General features: G+C 38.7%; 1 protein-coding gene across 1 annotated transcript in view; it reads right to left on the bottom strand.

The window, feature by feature from the left end:
* Positions 1–11,949: 11,949 nt before the first annotated feature.
* Positions 11,950–20,059, bottom strand: part of CLTRN (collectrin, amino acid transport regulator) — a 35,914-nt gene continuing 27,804 nt past the window's right edge. The window contains exon 6 of the mRNA XM_036271602.1: positions 11,950–12,730. Coding sequence (XP_036127495.1) covers positions 12,574–12,730 — 157 coding nt within the window. The 3' untranslated portion in view covers positions 11,950–12,573. The remainder of the gene's footprint in view (positions 12,731–20,059) is intronic.

The following is a 20,059-nucleotide window of genomic DNA, read 5'->3' as shown; positions in this document are numbered from 1 at the left end:
ATTTTCCTATTTGGATAAATATTCATATACACAATGACTAAATCTTACAAGTAAGATAACCTATGTATCTGGAAAGAAACATAGAACTGGCAGGGAAATGGTGAAAGTGAATACATTGATATATGTAAGGCACCTATTTGGATTCCCAACACACACACAAAAAAAGAACTACAAAACTGTGAGAAAAACTGCCAATAACATTGATTTATAGCCCCCACAATATCCTCAATTCTCCCCAAAAAGGACTCTGGTATAATCCTTGGGGCGGTTTTGTAAATGACATTTTAGCTGATCTATTGGAATGTGCTGTGTCAAAGCATTTTGTTTGAAACTATAAACCTGAGGTTTTCTGCAATGATTGTACAACTAAAATGAACTTTGGTATTCCCCTTTATGGCTAACCAGATGATAATCTAACAAGTAAATACTATAATATGTGATGGGAATTTAACATGAGCCTCAATCACCCTTGGAACGATGGCGAAGATATTAACATTGGCAAGCCTCTGTCAGTTTTGAGCAAGCAGATTTACTTCTTATATTCATTAGTTTAATTTTGCTTTAGTTCTTCCGAGAACATATTAGATTATCCATGGAACTGTACTAAATAAAAGCTAAAGTCTTATCATATGAATGAATTGTTCCACTGCTGGCTCTGGCCCCGTCCTCCCAGGGACCTTTGAATCTGCTTGTAAGAGTTCCAAGAAATGGAAAAAATAGGATAGGTGACTCATCCCCACATACCTGGAAGATAAGTTACAGGCTCCAATTCTCAACATATGACAGTCTAAATATCATTAGAATTTGACTGCATACACAATGTTCTACCATATTGACTAGTTAATTCGATGAAACAGCTTGTCCATTCAGTCAGATAGAATTTTTTAACTGAATTGATTGCTAGGCTAGTTGATTCAATAAATATCAACTGATTCAATGATAGTCATAAAGTCAAAAAGAGAGTAATCATTTAAAAACATGATCATCATTACCTAATTGAGTTAAAGTTAATACTGGGATAATTAGCTGAGTTATCACAAGTTTCTCTCTGTCTCTGTCTCTCTCTTTAGAGATTATATAAGTTGATATCCTTTGGGGGGGTCAATTATGGTATTATTGGGGTTAGAAGTGATGTGTACTTGAAAGATTGTTTTGGCAGGGTTTTTGTAGGGTTTTCTTTCTTTTTCTTTGTGTTGAAAATGCCTAACCTCTGTCCCCTTACCAGATCTACATATGGTTGTGTCTTTCTAGATGGTTAGGTTATCTACTTCTGAAATTCAACCACTGTAGATTTTAATATATATATATATATATATATATATATATATATATATATATATATAAAGATTTCCCTTGGCCCTGGCTGGTTTAGCTTAGCAGTTGGAGCGTCGGCCTGTGGACCAGAGAGTCCTGGGTTCAGTTCCCGCTAGGGGCACACACCAAAAAAAAAAGATTTCCCTTAAATGAACACTTTTATTCCTGTTCATACCTCAAGTTGAGTAGTCTCAATATCAATATTAAGAAATAAAAATTTTATTTACAGAGCATTTTCTTTATTAATTTTGCTTTTTAATTATTTATTTCATTCTAGTCTCGCAATAACCCTTTGGGCAAATAGGGCAAGTATTAGTTCCTTCTTAAAGCTAGTCTATTGACATCAAATGGAGAAAAGCTATTTCACTGGATTGCCTTCTCTCCACTTGTATGAATTCCTACTTACCTGGGGCCACCCAATTAGTAAATGGTGTTAGAATGAGAACTCAGGCAGTACAGGTGATACTGTGCATATACCATAAATTAATCTACTCCCACTAGAATTCTATTACCAAACAACTTAAATATTTCTACATTCAATAATATCAAGTACGATAAATAAAGATCATATGGAACATTTTATGTGTTCAGGTCAGGTGTTGCTGCCAAATGGTTTTCAGAGGTTTTTGGATTTTGAAGTTGCAGATAAGGGATTGTGGATATGTATTTCTCCAGCCCTGGTACTCTCCACCACTATGTGAAGAAACTAATCATTTAATAAACAATGACTACTTGCACACCTTTTCTCTCTTACTACAAGGCGTCTCTGGATAGAAACCTATTAGTGATGTTGAGAAAGAATAATTAATCCCAAGTATTTTCTATATCGCCTTCATTATGCACAAGCAGCAGTTCTCCTCTTTCTTTCACTACTGAGAACTAGACTACAATTTACACAAAATCACTCAATTTATCACCTGTTTACTTCTTTCTCTTTCAACTTCTCTATATCACAGAAAATTCAAGAAGGGGGTTCAGGGTGCCCCCAACACTGTAAAATGAGTCAAAGAGATTTAGGAGGATGATGACGACTAAGAAGCTGTGACCTTGACAACCAGAAACTCACTAGTGACCTTTGAGGGAGCAGTTTTCTCAGGGTTATGGGAATGGAAGCCAAAATGCAAAAGTTGGGGAGCAAGTAGATGATGGTGAAGCCAAGGCAGTAAATATAAACCTATTTTTTTTCTTTTTTATTAATTAATTTTTGTTACAGATGTTTCTCCTTTTCCCCCCACTGATTCCCCCTCCCCCTCCCTCCCCGCCTTGTCCCCAGTTTGTTGTCCATGTCCACTGTTCATGCACACATGCATATAAGTTCTGTGTAAACCTAATTTTTAATTAGCCAGAATCAATGTCCTTTAAATGTCTTCAGAATGTCTATAAGTTCTTTTTTCTAGTTCCATGTAGTTCCTTATTCTTTCATCAAAACCTTTTCCTCAAGCACTGACAATCAAAATACAACCAAAGCTGGTACTTACTAAATTGTGTTTTTTTTTTCCTTTTGTTTTCATTGGCTTTCTGGCATTATAACAGTTTGTCTAATATTTTACATCATAAATGTTTATTTCAATTATATCATGAGTTCATATGCTCTTGTGAGCTGGCCTGAAGGCTGTTTTACATAATATATTTATATGAAACATCTTTCCAAAATTCCAAAGAGCTGACTAGCAAATTAATTGCTTGATCATAAGAAATTATCATTTTTCTAGGTCAAAAGTATTTGTGTAGCAGCAATTTCATATGGTTCAACCTCATAAGTTTTCAAATACAACATTGATAAAAACTGAATATTGCCACACTTCATTGTTCACTAATTATGGTGGGCTGTGAACCGATGGTTTAGAATGACCAATGGAGTCCAAGAGCAATTGAGACAGGAGTGCTAACTGAATTTTTGCTAAATTTTGCAAATAAGGGCCATTTGTTCACTGTAGCAAGGTGCCTGATAATGGCACCTTCCAAGCTTGCCTACCACCAGTGGCCAGTGCTGACCTTTGTTCTATGCCATTTCCAAGAGCTCTTGTTCCACCCTTTCCAATGGGCTTGGATATGACCTCTCCCTGTTGTTCTGGAAACTTACTTACAGATTGGGACAAAAGACATCAGACACTTACAAAAAAACTAGTATCACTCTCTCCAGGTCTGATTAAATGTCTCCCTTTATCCAATACCCTACATCCATATTATTGTTATATGTTCACTAATCTTCAAAAAATATAAGCACCATCAAGGAACAACTATGGAAAAATGACATGTAGGGACACAGTTGTCATTTCTTTATTGGCCAAACTCTCCTACTGCCCAGTAACACCATAGAGACTTATACCAACTACTAGTAGTTATACCGACTACTACTGCTACCACTGTGTTAGAATAAAGAGGGAACAAATACCATGCTTTATAAATTGGCTCTTACTCTGTACACATAACTGATTTTAAAAATCTTTTTAAAACAATGCTATGAAAATAAAGAGCAAAATAACAACTAGACATTATTCACTCATTCATCTGTTCATTCATTCATCAAGCCAAAATTCCCAAACAAGAATAATAGTCTTAGTAACAAATTTAATTTTGGCATAAATAATGAACCCTTCTAGGACATTCTTTCTCTGTTTATGTTTCCTGAACCTTACATGATATCTTACATCGAGTGAACATTCAATAAATTCTTGAGGCAGGCAGGAAGGAAAGGGCAACGAAAGGATAGTAGGAAAGAAGGAAAGAAAACTTCCATACATTTGCTTATATAATTGAGGTAACTAGATAAATAACATTTTTATGAAGGAAAATAAGATGTAAAATGGAAAATAAAATACTGTTAAGGGGTCTTATGAATTTGAAATAAGGACTAGATATTTGGACTGTAAGGACTTTTTTACTATTTTTGGTTCTTAACCTGGGTTCTCTCCTATTCCTTGTTCCTATCCAGTAATGATAAATGTGCATATTTCACTTGGTGATATTCACATTTGAAATCTGATCATGTATCATTCTAAATTCAAGAACTCATAGCATCTTTTATATAGTGATATTTTGTATTGGTTAGTCCTTATGGAAAACTATACCTCCCCAAAAAATGTGCGTTTACAACACTTCTGTAAAACAAATCCAGATATAACCATCCCAGCTCATTTTTTCTGTAATGATTTGGCTTTCAGACACTTCCATCTTTCTGGTTTCACTGAAATTTTTGCTAAGGACTTGGAGACTTGAATGACAGCTATATTCCCAATTGCTTTACAACATTTTATTTCCAGTACATATCACCTCACAATGTGTTCCCTTGTGGCACATAACAGCATCATTAAATTAAAAATGGAAGGTGTAGTTGATGATTGCTGCTCTCTAATTACCCAGAGTGTTTGCCAAAGGCAGTAGGCAGGACACATAAGCTCCATTTTGCTGTTATATTGACTGTTAGGTTTACAGCACATCTTTGTTAGCATAGAAGACTTACCCAACAAGTATATTTAGTGGAACAGACCTTTGCAACTGGAATAAATCCCCCTTGGCATCAGAATAAACAGACAGTGGAGAAAATGATTTAATGATCAAATTGGTTTATCTACGCCTTAAAAATAAGAAGCCTTTCTAGGATCAGTGTTTCTCAAACATTTCTCCCATTATTGAGATTTTTAAGACATATTTTCCTAATAGCTCACTCATGAAATCTTAATACCATAGATATACTTTGTATCTGTTTATGTCCTGTGGTCCTTTGGAGGACTATAAACCATTGTTATATCTAAACTTTTTCTCCCAACCAAGAACAATTTCCATCCTCTTGACAATAGATGTTTTGTATTATGCTTCCTAGTACAAACTGATTGAATTTAGATGATATTTCATCAATTCTCCATGCAAGCTACCCTATTCTGCAGTAAAAAAAACTCAAGCGGGTGTAAGAAAATAGTTCTTTAGTAAATCATATATTGCCAACCAGAGATCAAATCTCATTCCTCTGCTAAAAATAAGGAAGCTTTAATAGTATTAAAGAGCATATGGTTCCCAAGTAGAAATGGTGTCCAAGTCAAAAATCTTGCACCCACAAATTCAAACTCCTCCATGTACAGAGAGAAGGGCAGCTTTTGCTCTCAGAAAGGATAAGACTATGAGCTTGCGAGGTGGCAGCCCTGGTGCAATGGCGGGGTCAGCGGGGCTCATGGCCGAAGTGAGCCGGACGGTCTTGGAGGGGAGAGCCCGGGCCAAGCACTCAGTTGTGAAAATTGCTGTAGTTTAGCCTGTGACGCTTATGATTAGAGCCAACAATTTGAAATGGCCAGCTCACCTGATGCAGTCGTCTCTTCTCCGCCAGCTTTCTCAAGGTCTGGCTCAGTTTATGAACCTCTTAAAAGCATTAATCTTCCGAGACTTGATCATGAAACCCTGTGGGATAAACAGGATCATTATTACAGAATCGTCAAGTTGACGGTGCTGCTGTACCAGAGTCCCACCACGGGCCTCTTTCCCACCAAGACCTGCAGCAGTGCCTGCGAGGTGAAGGTCCAGGACAGCCTGTACTGTGCCGCCGCCACCTGGGCTGTGGCCCTCGCGTACAGCTCTTAACAAAGTGGGTATCGAAGGAACATATCTCAACATGACAAAGGCTGTATATGACAAGCCCACAGCTAACATCAGACACTGTGGTGAAAGCTGGAAGCCTTTCCTCTAAGATCAGGAACAAGACCAGATGCCCACCAGCCCACTTCTGTTCAACAGAGCATTGGAAGTCCTAGCCACAGCAATCAGACAAGACTAAGAAATAAAGGGCATCCGAACTGGAAAGGAAGAACTAAAACTCTCATTATTTGCAGATGACATGATGCTATAGAGAGAACCCTACATACTTCATCACAGAAACTATTAGAGTGAATGAATGACTTCGGTCAAATTGCAGGACACAGAATCGACATCCAGAAACCTGCCGCATTTCTGTGTACCAGTAACAAATGACCAGAAGAAATTAGGAAAATGATCCTGTTTACAGTTGCATCAAAAAGTATAAAATATCTAGGATTGAATTTAACCAAAGAGGTGAAAGACACCTGGAAAACTATAAGACACTGAAGAAGGAAATTGAAGATACAAATAAGTGGAAGGATATACTTTGCTTGTGCATTAGAAAAACTAATATCATTAAAATGTCCTTAAAACTTCCTGAACTCCTCAGTCTTACAAAAGCTGTTAAGAGAAAGTTGAACCTATACTTTATGTCATATTAAAATGTGTCATGGAGGGTTTTTGCAGTTTGTTTCAAGAATAACTTCTGGGGGGAAAACATGACTTTATATTAGGGTTTAAATATGGAATCTCATTATTTAAGAAGAGTAATGATTTTTATTAAAGGACTCTATTTATTTATTTATTTATTATCCTCACCCGAGGACATTTTTAACACTTATCTTCAAATAGAGCAGGAGGGAGAGAGGGAGGAAGAGAGAGAGAGAAACATCAATGCGAGAGAGACGCATCAAGTGGTTGCCACCCACATGACCCCAACAGGGGCTGGGGACAAACTGCAACCGAGGTGTGTGCCCTTGGTGGGAACTGAACCTGAGACTCTGGTCCACGGGCTGATGCTCTAACTGCTGAGCCCAAACCAGCCAGGGCGAGTGGTGATTTTTTAAGAGTACTGATCTGAAAGTGCATGTTCAGACTGGTTAAATGGGTGTGAATTGGACAGAAGAAGGTCCAGGCAAGCCTTGGGGAGATACCTTGCAGCCGTGGTCCGGAAAAGAGGAGCTTCCCTGCAGGGCCTTCTCCTGTTCCCTCCCAGGTCCATTTACCTCTGCTTCTGCTTCGGGAGGTGAATGTAGCAGGTGTCCCCACCTAGAGCTGGTGAACAATGAAGTCATATCGCTGTGTCTGCCCAACAGTATTCTGATTTTACTTTCCTTGAAGTTTGCCTATGGGGAAATAATGCACCAATGACAGGATTCGAGTGTCTACTCTTTTCAGCAGTTATATATTTATAAGTAGGGAATTCTGGTTTAGATATAAAATTAAAACTTTATATTGTAGAAATATCTTATGACTACTTACACAAAACTTGAGATCAATAAATTGACTAGAATTAAAAAAAAAAAAGACTATGAGCTTGCAACAGTTACCATCTCATGTACTTGTCTATTAGCACACCTTTATTGAGCTCTGACTATGTAGAATTTTAGCTCTATGAGGGCAGTGATTGTGTTCAATTTTGTTCACTATTGTAGAATAAAAGAAATAAAAAAGAATGAGAGAAAAGAAGAGAAGGAAAGAGGAAGACAAAGCAGTATGCTAAGTGACATGAAGACTACCTCTAAGAATATTATATTTAGGGAGAAGATAGATATGTAAACAAATAAATAAAATGAAATATTATAAATCATTATAATTTAAAAGTTGTATAGATATGGTGAGGTTACAAAGCAGTGGTTAATTCTATCTGATCAGTGATGGGAGCAAACTGAAGTGGGTTATGAAAATGTTTAGAGAGACAAGGCTATATTAGGACTTTTGTGGGCCCTAGAGCACTCTTGGTTTGTAGTCTCCTTCTTCCATAAAATACATTTAAATATAATTATAGTACAACAAGATGAGCATAATTATCTGATCATTCTAGAAGTGCATAGCCAGGAGGTCTAACAAATATCTCCAGGAAGGCAAGATGTTTAAGTAATAGAGACTCTAAAGATAAGCTACAGGGGTGGCTGAGAGACAGGGAAGAGAGTTCTAGGTAGAGGGAACAGATTGCTCAAAGGCCTAGAAGTGAGGGAACTATTTGATGAAAGAAAGGCAAAGAGACAGAAAGGGGAGAAGGAGTTAGAGATTAAGTTAAAGAGGAAAATGAAGGTCAAACCACAGTTGGCCCTGTGTTAAGAAGTCTGGTTTTATCCTAAAGATAAAAAGAAGCCATTTAGACTTCCGGTCAAGATGGCATGGCGGCGTAGGTAAACGCGGTATCGCGTCCTCCCAAACCACATCAAAGTTACAACTAAACTACAGAACAACCATCATTCAAAACCGCCTGAAATCAAGCTGAATGGAAGTCCTACAACTACGGAATTAAAGCAGCAGCCACATCCAGACTGGTAGGAGGGGCGGAGGCGCAAGAGGCTGCTACCGCGGCAGTGTGACAGGCTGGTCCCACACCCACATGTGGTGGATAAAAATCAGGAGGCTCCCGTGGCTGGGAAGGTCCTCCCTGAGGACTGAGGGATCCCCGTCCCACACCAGGTGCCCCACTCAGGGTTCCAGTGCCAGGAAGAGAAGCCCCATAACTTCTGGCTGAAAAAACCAGCGGGAACTGAGGCTCAGGGAGGCCGAGGCGGCTGGAGCCCCAGGCAGCTCCCTAAAGGGCCAGCGCACGGACTTATTGGACTCTCTCCCCCTAAGCTCAGAGGGGAGGCAGCTCCACGGGCGCCAGAGACATACAGGGAAGAACTGAGCTGTTTGGCACTGGAGCGAGGGCTGGAGAGGGGGCTTTCTCCTGGACAAACGTGCTGTCAGAGGCCTTTGTTCCTTTGGTGAACCCTTCCCTGGGGCGGCAGACAGCCACCATATCTGGGACTCCAGCAACCTGGCTCACACCGGTAGCCCCGCCCTGCTGACTCCCTGAGGCCCCACCCCGCCCCACCCAACTTTCAAGCCCACCCAACTTTCAAGCCCACCCAAGCTGTTGCCACTTGCTTAACCATAGGATTGGCCGGTCTTGGATCCTGCTTCAGGTTTTTCCTAAATTCTTTCAAACAAGCAGCATCTGGTCTCAGCGAGCCCCATACCTCTCATTAAGTAATACACTGAAACAAACACAGGGAGGCAGCCAAAATGAGGAGACAAAGAAACAGGTCCCAAATGAAAGAACAGAACAAAACCCCAATAAAAGAACTAAGCAAAATGGAGATAAGCAACCTAACAGATACTGAGTTCAAAATACTGCTTATAAGGATGATCAATGAACTTAGTGAGAACCTCAGTGAACTTAGGGAGGGCCTCAAGAGCATAAAAAAGGACCAGTTAGAAATCATGGATACACAGTTAGAAATGAAGGAGGCATTAACTGAAATAAAGAATAATTTACACAGCTTCAATAATACAGTACGTAAATCCAAGCAGCAAACCATCGATTTGGAATATAAGGAAGCAAAAAATGCCCAATCAGAACAGCAAAAAGAAAACAGAATCCAAAAAAATGAGGATAGTGTAAGGAGCCTCTGGGACAACTTCAAGCGTGCCAACATTCGCATCTTGGGGGTGCCGGAAGGAGAAGAGAGAGAACAAGAAATTGAAAACCTGTTTGCAACAATAATGGCAGAAAACTCTCCTAACTTGGTGAAGGAAACAGACATACAAGTCCAGGAAGCACAGAGAGTCCCAAACAAGATGAACCCCAAGAGGCCCACACCAAGACACATCATCATTAAAATGCAAAAGGTTCAAGACAAAGAGAGAATCTTAAAAGCAGCAAGAGAAAGGCATCTAGTTACCTACAAGGGAGTTCCCATTAGGCTGTCAGCTGATTTCTCCAAAGAAACTTTGCAGGCCAGAAGGGAGTGGCAAGAAATATTCAGAGTGATGAAAACCAAGAACCTACAACCAAAATTACTCTATCCTGCAAAACTGTCATTTAGAATCAATGGGCATATAAAAACTTTCCCAGACAAGAAAAAGTTAAAGGAGTTCATCACTACCAAACCGTTATTATATGAAATGATGAAGGGTCTTTTTGAAGAAAAAGATAAAGTGTATGAACAAACAAAATGGCAATGAATACATATCTATCAACAATGGAATCTACAAACAAAATGAACAGGAAGAACAGAAACATTCTCATAGATACAGAGAACATTTTGTTGGTTGCCAGTTGGGAGGGGGGTTGGGGGAATGGGTGAAAAAGGTGAAGGGATTAAGAAGCACAAATTCATTGCTAGACTGACAAACCTCAAAGGGAAAGGGGTTGGGGGGTGGGAAGAAATAATCCAAAGAATTTATATGCATAACCAATGGACATAGACAATAGTGTGGGAAAAGGTGGGAGGGGGGTGGGAGTGGGGAGGAGGGGGTCAATGGGGGGAAAATGTGGAACATCTGTAATACATTTTCCATCCAACAATAAAGATTTGAAAAAAGCCATTTAGTGAGCATACAATACAGCATACAGATGTCAAATTATAAAGATGCACAAATGAAAATTATAGGATGTCACTGTCAACCAATGTCAACTCCAATAAATATAATTTTTAAAATAAAGAAAAATAAAAGCTTTTATGTTAAGAACCAACAATATTAGTTTTGCATTTTGGATATTCATTCAAGCCACACTAGCCAATGGACTAAAAAGGGTATGGGAATATTCTGGAGTTCCATAAGGCCTCGTCTTCAGGGCCCACGTACCCACCCCAGCTTCTAGAAATATTGGTTTTTGAAGGCTCACAGCTGAGTCCTTTAATGGGAATTGCCCCCAGCCACAGGGAACTATCCTTCCCAAGGGCAGACCCTCTCCCAGACAGCACCCATGACCATAACTAGCTAATGAGATACAAAGGCCCAGCCATCTTATCTCAATAAGGGACAAACTCAGCTCCTAAGCTCCCTGAAGGATTAGCTGAGGCCTCTGTTGTAACCATGTTGCTGGTCACTTCCTCTGTCCATTCCCACTCTATTAGTTCCCTATTGCTACATAACATCTTAAGACAAATGTGGTAACTTAAAAACACACATTTATCATCTCACAATGCCCAAAGTCAAGAGCCTGGACACAGCTTAACTGGGTCCTCTGTAATCAAAGTGTTAGCCAGACTGCATTCTTATCTAGAGATTTGATTCCACTTGTTGACAGAATCCGTTTTCTTGTGGTTGTAGGACTGAGGACCCCAGCTTGTTGCTAGCTGTTGACGAATTCAAGGCTGCCTTCAGTGCCAACAGGCGACCAGCAATTCCTGGAGGCTGCTCACAGCTTCCTTCATGTGGGCTTTCCCAACATGGCCACTTACTTAATCAAGTCACCAAGGAAAGTCTCTAGAACAAGTCTGCTCGTAAGACAGACCTAGAACTAATATAAAGTTATTGAGGAAGTGATGTTTTATCACATTTTCTGTATTCTATTCATTAGAAGCAAGTCACAGGTCCCATCCTCACTCCAGGAGTGCAGATAGCATGAAGGTATAAACATCAAGAAATGGCAGATACCTTAAAGTCTGTCTGCCACACTTGCCTTCCTCACTTCTTTGTTACAGGTGTATTTCCTGAGAGCGGGCCTCAATAAACCTTCTGCATGTAACTATCCATCTTAGAGTTGATATCCAGGGAGCAATACTGTTGGTAGGGAAGAGAGCTAGAAGACTGTTGCTATAACACCAACTATTGGCAACAGCAGTGGAGGACTGGACAACAAATTTTCTTTCTATTAATAAATGTATACTAATTATTATTAGAATTTAGAATGACACACAGTCTATCTGAAAGGAAAACCAATTTTAAAAATTACAAGGTGTCTTCAAGCAAGGATACACACAACAAAAATAATTCACTTCTAGGTCTACAGAACAGATTAAATATAACTAATAAAAATTAGGCTGTGTTTTACAGTGTGAAAATAAACCTCAGACCACACTCAGTCACATAATCAAAAGGAGATAATTAGCACTTTATTAAATTAGCATAGATTGTACTTTTACAAATTGCAGATACACTCAACAAATAGAGTTGCGCTATTAGACTTATAGAAAAGACATAAGCAACTGTTGGTATGATAACAGGATCAAATTCCACCTTGTTCATCAACACTCCCATTTTTATCCATCCCATTTACAATAATTACTTTAATTACTTTTATTCTTGCTTACTTAGTCATATACAGAGTATATAAACAATATTCATAATGATTTCCACACCATATTATGGGTAGTCTCCATTGGAAAAATATTTTTCCTTAGGTCTTCAGAGTATAAAATATATATAGTGGCCTGACCTTATTTCTGGAAATGCTTAAATATTGATGAATTTTTAAATCAGTGATTACAAATACCACATGACTACACTTACACACTATGTTGTCAGGGAAATATTTTAGAATATTCGAAGTAGTCAACAGCTTATGATTCCAATGGTTTTCATGGGTATAACTGATTGCCTTTAATTTTCACACACATTCAAAATTTCTTACAAAAGAATGGTGAAACAAAATATGTAATCTGTCCTTGATCATTTGTGATGCTCAACAGTTACACAGAAGCATGTGTTGAGTTTCTTGATAAGCAAAACAGCAGCCCTTCAAAGAGGGGTGAGCCGCTCATCCTCTGTCATGAAGGTGTCATTAATGTGCCATCCCTTCGTGTCCAGGGGGTCACAGGGGATGCCATTTTCAATTGTGATGGTGTTTTCACACTTATCTTCAGTGTCATCCACTTCAGACGGTCCTTTGTTCTTCCTAAATGCACATAAAAAGAATGATTGGGATCCAGGAGGAGAGAGCATGGTCTTTTGCACAAACAGGGAGAGCAGGAAAGGAAAGAGGAAACTTAGAAATGATGAAAAATTGATGCCTGTGTATTTTCAAATAAGTTTCAAAGATCATAAAGAGCTGATGCGGTAAAAAGATGCGATCAAGATCATAAGTCTGCATGGATGATATATACATATTGATCAAAACAAGTGGCCTTACTTGGAATACTAAAATAAATATATATGAATATGTATATGAATGTATATGATGTACCATTTATATTAATGAATATGTTTGTGTGTGTGTGTGTATATATATATGTGTGTGTGTGTATATATATACACATTAACACACATAACTTGCATTAAGAAATATTAGGAAAATGTATAGTAAATTGGCAAGTTAAAAAATTTGACTCTAGGAGAACAAAAAATTGAATTTAAAAAAGTAATACAGCCCTGGCCAGTTTGGCTCAGTGGTTAGAGCGTCGGCCTGCGGTCCAGAGAGACCCAGGTTTGGTTCCCGCTAAAGGCACGTACCTCAGTTGCAGTTTGTCTCCGGCCCTGGTTAGGTCATGCGGGTGGCAACCACTCGATGTGTTTTCATGTCGATGTCTCTCTCTCTCTCTCTCTCTCTCTCTCTCTCTTCCCCCCTCCCTCCCTCCCTCCCACTCAATCTGAACAAAAAAATGGAAAAATGTCCTCGGATGAGGATTAAAAAAATAATAATAATACATTGCTCTCACAAGATTTGACAAATTAATGGTCTGCAAATGTTGAGTGAAAATTAAATTGAAATGAGGTATCAAGAAGCAAACTCATGCCTGGCCTGTGTGGCTCAGTGGTTGAGCTTCGACCCATGCACCAAGAGGTTGCTGGTTTGCTTCCTGGTCAGAGCACATGCCCAGGTTGTGGGCCACATCCCCAGATTGTGGGCCACATCCCCAGGTTGTGGGCCACATCCCCAGGTTGTGGGCCACATCCCCAGAAGGAGGCATGCAGGGGGCGGCCAGTCGATGTTCTCTTTCATCCATGTTTCTATTTCTCCCTATCCCTTCCTCTCTCTCTAAAATCAATAAAGAAACATTAAAAAAAAAAAAGAAGAAGAAGCAAACTCACGTTACTTTGTAGAAAGGAAGTAACCATTATAAACTGTAGGTATTACTGTTTGGCTCTACTCATCACAAAACAATTGTGTCCATTTGTAAGCCAGGTTTTTTGGAATTCAGAGCACATTTTACTGATTATATTACAACTCATAGCTGAAATTCCAGATCATTCCAAAAAATACCCTATGACAAGATCATTTTTTCAAATGTATCTTTATTGTTGAAAGTATTACAGATAACTCCCTCTCTTCCCCCATTAACACCCTCCTCCCTGCTCCTGCCCCCTCCTACCTTTACTGCACTGTTGTCTGTGTCCATTGGTTATGTATATATGCATATACGTTCTTTGGTTTATCTCGTCCCACCCTCCCCACCCCACTTCCTTCTGAGGTTTGTCAGTCTGTTCCCAGCTTCCATGTCTCTGGATCTATTTGGTTTGTCAGTTTATTTTGTTCATTGGATTCCACATATAAGTGAGATCATGTGATACCTGTCTTTCTGTGACTGGCTTATTTTGCTTAGAAGAATATTCTCCAGGTCCCTTCATGCTTGACAGGATCAATTTTGAGTTTCTTATTCTCAGATGCTTTGTAGACCCTGGTACCCCAATCCAAATGGTAACCAGACTCTTAATATTTCCTTGGAGTGTGGAAAGCTGTAGCCCTTAAGTCAAAGGTTCTTTCTGTCTTTTGTAAGACCAAAACAGCTGAGCCAATTATGCTTGATATCACAGAAGTTGGGGTAAAAAATGAGAAGTGGGTACCTCTAGGCAACTACAGGGAGAAAGAGTTTCCCTAGGGCTTATCACAAGTTAGGTGTTGGGGCATGATGTTAAACATAAGGCTCCCAAACTTACCAAAGATTATATAGACCCAGGAATCTAAGAAAACTCCCAAGAGGCAGACCTGAATGGTTCTCATGGCTGGGATGATGGGCATTGCTGTGGTGACCAGGACAGACTCCCACCACTATGAAAGTGCCTTAGAACCTTAGTGAGTCTCTGGCAGGTGAGGAGGTAGTGAAGATGCCCCAATGATGACTGAGGTAGTTTCTTATAAGTCCTATATGAAACTCCATTTTAATATGCTTTAAAGACTATGGTGTAAGAAGAGAGAGCTCATGTTTACAAAAGAATGGCAGCTAATACAGAGGAAGTAACAGAAACAGAAAATCACTACTATAATAATACTTGATTCTGGTGAGTCTCATCAATGGATACTAAACAACTGAGTAAGAAATGGTTTGGGAACAGGACATTTACATGGTCTTAGTGTATCACCTCCATAAACAATGTACTAATTATAAAGAGACATTTGCATTTTGTCAAGGGAGGAATTTGGTGAACATCACCAACAACCAAGACAAATTGACAAGTGCCTATAGATCTGACACACTAAAATTACATATTACATATTTAATTCTGTGTTCTTGCCCCACCCCATCACCATTTTTTTTTTACCTTAATCTCTCAGGAGGATGTAATCAGAAAAATCAAAATCCAAATTTACAGATATTTTATAAAACAGCTGATCAGGACTCAGCACAGAGTAGGCTTAGAAATGGATGAACAGACACATGGGTGGCTTGCTAGCTAGTTATACAGACAGATGGATGAATGGAAGGATCAATGAATGTATATCAATGACTGAATGGCTGGATAATAAATTGATGGATGGATGGACTAATGCTATAGACAGTTACTCAGACAGAAGCCCAAGGTAGATCTTGAATTGGATCCACTGCAAGAAAGGAAGGAAGGAAGGAAGGAAGGAAGGAAGGAAGGAAGGAAGGAAGGAAGGAAGGAAGGAAGGAAGGAAGGAGGGAGGGAGGGAGGGAGGGAGGGAGGGAGGGAGGGAGGGAGACACATGTGATATTTCTTTTATCTCTTGTATTGTTATTTTTTCAAATGGGTGGAGGAAAATATTCATTATCCTACCTTAGGAATTAGGAGTTAGTATAGATTTTGCCAGGCTTCATTGACAGTTTAAAAGATCATTTCAAATAGCTGGAATTCATACTGAAAGATAAACTAGTATCTAATACTATAGATTCCACTGTCATCACTTGAAAGTATTGTGCCATTATACATGCCACTGTCAAATGTGTCATTGCAAACCCAATGCTGGGTTGACAGTTGGCAGTTATAGTCCCAGAAACCTAGGAAATGATAGGCTGCTGTGTTTTTCCATCCTTAGTGATCAGTGCAGATTGGGGTGGGCACAGATTTCCTGTGGTAAGAAGGTCCTCAAGCCAGGTGAAGTCACTTATCAGAGAATTAGAATACTTTGGCCCCTCCTCTTATAGACAGGAGTATCAGTACTTTCCATGTCCTACAGAAAGGAAAAGCAATTGACATTCTATAACCATCAATCACATCATTTCATTCATAGTATCCAACTTTCATTCAATAACTATGCTTTAAGTTATATGGGAAGAGACACAGTCCATATCCTCAAGTGAAAAGAAAGGATTCAATAAAAGGGCAAAACTCCAAATTTCACTCATGCTCCATCCTACCATTTTTATGGATTCTAAATAAATAAACAAGCAAATAAATAAAAATTAAACAGTCTAATCTTACCCTAAAATTTCTGTATGGTCATACTTAACATGGAGCAGTCTGAAGTAGATGGCAAATGCAACACAGTCTTAGAAATAAGGGTTGCCAGTGTTTATTTACCAGTTTCTTCACTTAAAAAAATGTTTTCATAAAGTTAGAAGAAAAAGTGCAGAGAGGAGAACACAAGCAGATCACAGCAAGAAATCTTGCCTCCCCCTCCTCAATCACAAAGGAAATCCATCAGACATCACAAAGAAATGGGGAGGAGCTAAAAGGGAAGAAGTAAACAGATGAGGACAAGTTTTTCTTCTTTAGAAAAAGGATTCCTCAACCAAAAAGACTCTGACTGAAACTGCTGTAGAAGTGCAGCAAACTGAGCTGTGTCAGTGGCAAAGTAGGTACATATTGTTCTTTTGTGACCTTACAGTTAGTTGTACAGAGTCTTAGTATTGCTGGGCATCACAAATTGCAGTGTCAGTAATGTGCTGACTAGTGGACATGATAAGCAGCTCAAAGGTTATCTTACAGTAGTAATATAGCACTTTGTCACGTTTCGTAGTGTGTACTGTAATAAACTGATTCACTGCCTGTGCATTGCTCTTACTAAGAATAATAAAACTTAACTGTCTTTATGAATCATTCTGATTTGATGTTCTGCCAAAAACATGAATTCTTTATCCTGAAAAATAAAATGGAGTGTTAATGACTTCCGCTGTTCCTGCAATTTCAGGTAGTTCAGGAAGAGGATTTTTTTTTTTTAAGTGACTAAAATACCTGAAACTACCTCCTAGGAGCCTTGAGAATGAATAATCTCCCACAGATCCAAACAGAAGAGGGGACAAAAGAAGTATCAAAGTATCGAGTAGCCCTTAGAATTAGGTGGGCTTAATGAATAGGGTTTGCTCCAGATAAGGTAGTGGTGGCTAAAAACAGAAAGAATACTTCTGTCTTCCTTCATCAAGACAGGGCTGAAGAGCCAAGGCCCAAGAATAGCCAGAAAAACAATAGAGAACAGACAAATATGATTTTTAAAAACAGAATCAATTATTGGAGAACTAGGAATGTCCTCATAATCAATAGGGATGATTCCTGGGGAAAATTATCTTGCTGGAACAATTTCAGTGGGCATTGCATCACAGTGAGATCGTTGGGCTTTGGGATCAACCCCATCTGGTTTTAAATAATGATACTAATATTTTCTAACTATATGACCATAGGCAGGTCACTTTATATCTGCCATGTAATAGCAATAATAATAATTTAAAAAATAATAATAATAAGTATCTATTCCATGGCAGAAACCAGTGCTTTGCATACATCATCTCATTTAATTCCCAGTGCAATATTATGAAGATTGTAAAAGTATCCCTCTTTTTCAGATGAAGGAGTTCACATTCGAATATATAAATTGTCCTTCAGAATGGAACAAGATTGGTGAAAGGAGTAGATCTAGAACTCCAGTCTCTCAGTCTTCACTCAAAATACATATTTGATTCCTATTGAGTATGTATATTTTTTCCTTTTATTTATTATTTATTTATTTATTTTTAATTAATTAAGTTACTTATTTTGTTACAGATGTCCGTGCTTTTTCCCCACTGACACCTTCTTCCCTTCTCCCATGCCCCCACCCCACCTTCACAGTATTTCCTGTGTCCATTAGTTATGCATATATGCATGTAAATTCTTTGGTTTATTTTTTCCCACCCCACCCCCACTCCCTTTCCCTCTGAATTTTGTCAGTCTGTTTCTTATTTCCATGTCTCTGGGTCTATTTTGTTCATCAGCTTATTTTGTTCATTAGTTTCCACAAATAAGTGAGATAATGTGATATTTGTCTTTCTCTGTCTGGCTTATTTCACTTAGCATAATACTCTCCAGGTCCCTCCATGTCGTCTCAAAGGATAAGAGATCTTTCTTCCTCACAGCTGCATAGTATTCCATTGTGTAAATGCACTACAGCTTCTTTATACACTCATCTACTGATGGACACTTGGCATATGTACATTTAAAAACAGTACAGAAAAAATCAATTATTAGCTCTAAAATTTCTGCAACAATTGGGGAGCTAGGTAAAAAATACTATTTTCATTTTCCATATGTGACCTACTCAAGGTCACTCAGCTAATAAATGCCAGAGCCTGAAACTGGAACCCAAAACCAAGACACATCAAATCATGAACATCATCACCATTACCAGGATCACATCACCCTCACTATTATAACCATCATTGTCAACATCATCATCTACCATCACCATCACCATTATCACTACCATCACCATTACCATCATCATCATCATCACCACCACCACCACCACCATCATCATAATGCTGACAACAGAACTAAAATATCTACTTCTGGACTGGGGCTAGACACAGATCTAGTAGAGGCATCATTGTGAAGTATATGCAGTTCATCTTGTCTCCCTCAAGACTAAAGGTTTTGGGGGCAAATCATATCTTTTCCATGATTAGAAAGGGCTTTCATCACAATTATCAGGGTTCTCCCCACTTCAAACTGCACCCTCTCCTCACTTTGAAGTAATACTCTGTGCAACACAAACCCACCACAGATTGTATCAAATTTAAAACACAACAAATCCATTTATCTTCAGAACATTGTCATAATAGTCCTGACTATATTTGCTAATTATTGATGCTCTCCAGGCTTACAAAGACATTTGTCCATCTGTTTTCCTAGTTTGAACATGAAATGAATTTGTAAAGGCAAAGCTGTGACAACAGCCTCACTTCTCCCAGGCAACAGATTATGATGCTACACACCCAATTACTATATTACTATAGAATCTGCTCAGAAGGAAAGAGATCGCTGATCCCAGCACAAACTAGCTGAAAGGCCAGCAAATGGCAGGATAATAAAATAATAGTAACAGCTAACACTTATTGAGCGCTCACGGTATGCCAGGCACCACTCTAAGCACTTTACTATATTAACTCTTTTAATCCCACCAAGTTAATTATTTCCAGTATACCTTGCTGTCAATCTAGCAAAGTTATCTATACACAGAGGAAAAGAAACTTAACCAACTTGACTCCAGAGCCACAAATCCTATTCTCCTGAGCTTGATTTCCCTGACTCATTGCCTGTGCTTCCTGATATCCATATAGTTAATGGATTATATATAAGAGCAGAATTAGGTGATAAACACTTGGAATCTAAGCAGTGTATCTCCAGAGTCCATTTTTCTAACTTCTATACTATATTGTCCTAGTGAAAAAATTGGAAAACAAGAAGTCAATTCACAAAGGTTACAATCAATAGAAACCATAGAATTATAGCACTTTACGATTAATACAAAACTTAAAAATACTAAATGTAGGTATGCAATATTGCAAGAGAGTATGTCTTAATATTTTTTAAAAGATTTTTTACATTTTTTATTGACTTTAGAGAGAGAGGAAGGGAGAGGGAGAGATGGAAACATCGATGAGAGAGAACATTGATTGGCCACCTCCTGCATGCCCCCCACTTGGGACTGGGTCCACAACCTGGGCATGTGACCTGACCAGGAATTGAACTGGCAACTTCTTGGTGCATGGGTCGATGCTCAACCACTGAGCCACACTAGTTGGGCTCTTAATATTTTTTTAAAATCATAACAAATAACTTGCACCAAGTCTCT

Source organism: Molossus molossus, unplaced genomic scaffold (genome assembly GCF_014108415.1).
Source record: "Molossus molossus isolate mMolMol1 unplaced genomic scaffold, mMolMol1.p scaffold_m16_p_2, whole genome shotgun sequence".
In the NCBI taxonomy this organism is placed as follows: Eukaryota; Metazoa; Chordata; class Mammalia; order Chiroptera; family Molossidae; genus Molossus; species Molossus molossus.
This window is presented reverse-complemented; position numbering and strand designations above follow the sequence as displayed.